This window comes from Acyrthosiphon pisum, chromosome A1, assembly GCF_005508785.2.
Source record: "Acyrthosiphon pisum isolate AL4f chromosome A1, pea_aphid_22Mar2018_4r6ur, whole genome shotgun sequence".
Classification (NCBI taxonomy): Eukaryota; Metazoa; Arthropoda; class Insecta; order Hemiptera; family Aphididae; genus Acyrthosiphon; species Acyrthosiphon pisum.
This window is the reverse complement of record NC_042494.1, coordinates 14,845,759-14,849,474: the sequence shown is the minus strand read 5'-3', so window position 1 is coordinate 14,849,474 and position 3,716 is coordinate 14,845,759. Positions and strand designations below refer to the sequence as shown.

The 3,716-nt window shown below is 32.1% G+C and overlaps 1 protein-coding gene across 1 annotated transcript; it reads right to left on the bottom strand.

Annotated features, from left to right (window-relative positions):
- Nucleotides 1–1,780: 1,780 nt before the first annotated feature.
- LOC103308053 (piggyBac transposable element-derived protein 4-like) lies at nucleotides 1,781–3,478 on the bottom strand. The gene is made up of 2 exons (XM_008180710.1): nucleotides 2,821–3,478; nucleotides 1,781–2,769 (listed from the first exon to the last, which is right to left on the bottom strand). The coding sequence occupies exons 1-2, from the start codon at nucleotides 3,476–3,478 to the stop codon at nucleotides 1,781–1,783; spliced, it is 1,647 nt and encodes a 548-aa protein (XP_008178932.1).
- Nucleotides 3,479–3,716: the final 238 nt, after the last annotated feature.

Sequence of the window (3,716 nt, the reverse complement as noted above, 5' to 3'; positions counted from 1 at the left end):
AAAAAATAATATTCGAATCTGTTTATTAAGTTAAATAGCGCTTATACCTACCTACATAATAATGAACTAAAATCAACTGCGGGTTGATGTGGACAAAAATAAAACAATAGATGGTCGGTGTTTTGACGACGGATTCGCGTGAAAAAGGTCAGAAACACGTGAATAAAACGTCGGCGGCAGTGGCGGAGGTGGTGGCATGTAGGGAAAAAAGTTCAGAGCAACAGTTGTTTTTACCCTTTTCCGCCTTATACATAAACGTATGTATAAAAACGCCGTCGTCCCTTTCTACCACCACCAGTAAGGTTTTATGAATGGGCAATACTCACACAAATACGCATATATCCATTGCTCTCGTATTTTATTTTATTATTATTATTATATATAAACTCACGTGGCTCGCTGCAATAATATGTTGTCTCGTAGGTCAAGTGCCTTACACTGAAACAATTTTTTTTTTTTTTTTAACTACCTAACCACCTTGATCTAAACGAAACAATTAGTGCGGTGAGATGTACACATGTCGTATAAAATAAAAAAATAAATAGATTACATTTGGTTTTTTGTATAGTAATAACTAATAAATAGTCTCATACACAACCAACTTTTATAATAGGCTAAAATAAATGTATAATATAAATTGGTTATCTATATATTATAATTGATAGGTATATCAAGTACACAATATACCTATTGTAAAACATTTATATATTATTCGACCAAACGTAAAAAAGGTATTATAAAACTGAAATGTAAACGTAAATTGCAAGTACTCAAATACAAGAGGGTACTTACATATTATAGTAGTGGCGTTAATCAAAAAACCGTTTTAAACTCATATAAATGGGTATACATATACGGTAGATGCTCCATCTTTAACTTTAAAAGTTGAAAATGGTTTTAGACTGCCTCGAGCACAATAAAATTACCATAATTCAATATTTACCAATTGGTATATTTACCTACAGATATATTTCGAAATAGAATCTTCAGATATTTTGGATTTACGGTCAAAATCATAATAATATATACTGATCGTCGTTCTATACGCCGGCGACGATACTATTTAAGTATAACTAGATTTTTAGTGCAGAGGAATAATAATTGTGTTATAATATAATATTATTTATTTATTTTTGTGTGTGATTTTTTTTTTATTTTACTAAAACATCTTCAGCCTATCATCGAGAACGCAATAATCGCTATTTAGCACTTTGAGAACAAAATAACAAAACTGCAGACCATTCTGTCCGGGACATTTTTTTGTGTGTATCTGCATTGTCATTAAATGTGAGTATCATTATCAATACACTCGGCACAAATAAACATAATATTAGTTGAAATTAATACACACGGCGTCCGCAGACTATACTAGCATACAACAGTATTTTTACGGACGCCGGCGGTCGCACCTTTGTATTATTTATACGCCATATGACCGCGGGCCGCCATAATCACACGTATTTGTGAAGGGGAATATTTTTCGTGGCGTCAAAGTCATGAAGATAATGTTTAAATTATGGCGTAGAGGAGAACATTTCACGTAAAATGATACATTATTCGCCGCAAACCGATTATTTTATATACATATTTTATTATTATATATACATAAAATATCACTACAATAAGCATATAAAAAAAATTCAATCACTTTTTTTATTCAAATAATATGTTTCCAATTTCAATCCTTAAATATAAACATAATACAAATTATAAATTTAATACAAAACATAATTATCGAGACGTATTTATAAATAATATATGTAAAAAATAATGAAAATCCTTAGCCTGTGTGATGCAGATTGTAACAACTTATACATGTATAAGATTTACATGGTCCGCAGAACGTAGTGATCTTTTTTACTTCCTTCGATGCCTGTTTCGATCCAACTATTACTTTTCTACTTTGATAGCAGTGGAAACATCTCCTTCTGATTTTTCTGTTTCCAGCACATTTTTCTGTTGTTACTTGTAATATGTGTTTACTGTTAACTCTTGCTTGTTGAACTTTTTGTGGTCCTTGATTATCTAATCCGAGTAATGTATCAACTAATGTTTCTCGAAATTGTGTTATCTTCATTTTTTTACCAGAATTAATTGTATTGTAAACTATTAAAGCATTTACCATAGCAGTTCCAAACAGTATTTCTGTCGCCACCTTATGGTACCAACGTGTAGACTTACGAACAGCTGTACTATAGCTAGACAGTTGATACGATAGATCGATTCCCGCTTTTCCGGAGTTGTAGTCGACAATTATCCTAGGCTTAACTATCGATTCTTTTTTTTTGTTCTTTTTTCCTGTGTCAATCATATCAATATTATGTTTTGTCGACAACATAGTTACATCACGCCATTTCGCAACAATAATACCGTCTGAATTTTCCTTTCCGATTATTTCCCCGGGACTTAACTTTTTTTTTGTTATTTCAGGTAATTTTACTCTATTTGATCGCAGAGTTCCAACTAGGTGTGTATCATTAGTTAAAAGTTCGTTTGCAAGTGTAATTGAAGTGTAAACATTATTCGTGACCATTGTACGTCCCATATTTAAATATCTTCTACTTAGATCTAGAACAACTCTACAGCCCAATACCTTTCCATCCACTTGACTCTTTCCTCCACAAACTTGAACGTTATAAGTATAACCATTTGTTCCGCAAAGTTTAAACAATTTTACACCGTACTTATGAGCTTTTCCCGGTATATATTGTCTAAATAATAATCTGCCACGAAAAGGTACCACTGTCTTATCGACGGCCAATACCTCGCCTGGTTCCATTACATTTTGAAAACGGTTTACAATTTTATCAATTATATTACGTATTTCATAAATATGATCACCTTCAGGGGCTTTTTTATTGTCTGAAAAATGCCAAAATCTTAGAAGTAATTGGAAGCGATCTCTAGGCATTTTTTGTGCCACATAGTTTATATATCTATGTTTGGTGCTCCAGTAACTATCTATATTTGGCATTTTAACGAGTCCCATCCATATTAATAAACCCGAAAACAATTTAATCTCTTTTGAATCTGTAGGAACCCATTTTGTAAACCTGCTAGACTTGGAAATTCTATTATTTGATAAAAACTGTTTCGCGTTTCTGTTCGTTTCAATAACAATAAGTTCAATAATGTCATCGGTGAAAAATAAATTAAAACAGTCCCAAACAGTGGCATTAGCTGACATATTAATTTTTAATCCCGGAAAACCATTAAAAACTAGCTGTTTTTGATTATTACCTGTTACATTGGACCAAATTTGAACACCAGCATTTGAAACCGGTAATATTGTGTCTTGTGAATGTTCGGTATCGCTGGTTTCACTTTGTTCATCTGAATCAGAAATTATAATTGGGTTGTAGGTTTGGTCTTCATCTGTGTCATCGAAATCACTAAATGAACTTCCACTATCATCAGTGTCTAATAATTGACGTACCGTTTCGTCATTTACTTTAAGTCTCTTTGGACGTGACGCCATAATTAAAAATAAAAAATTACAATAAAATATCACACGAAATGTTATTATGTAGGTACGACTACCGGCGGTCATATGACACCTGCAGACTAATTATATTTTAATGACAACGCCATGCGACCTCCGGCTACCATATACACTTTAAATATCATATTCTTACGCAGAAAGACATAATTATTTTTTTCCGATTATTTGTTCTATAAACATGCCAATGTACATTTATGGAATAACATCGAAAATA

Bases quoted from the DNA above. Each gene is read 5' to 3' on its own strand.
- LOC103308053 (XM_008180710.1), bottom strand. From the start codon at position 3,478: ATGGCGTCACGTCCAAAGAGACTTAAAGTAAATGACGAAACGGTACGT. The intron at 2,770-2,820 runs GTAATATAATTG...TAATGGAACCAG, and splicing joins TGATCATATTTATGAAATAC to GCGAGGTATTGGCCGTCGAT.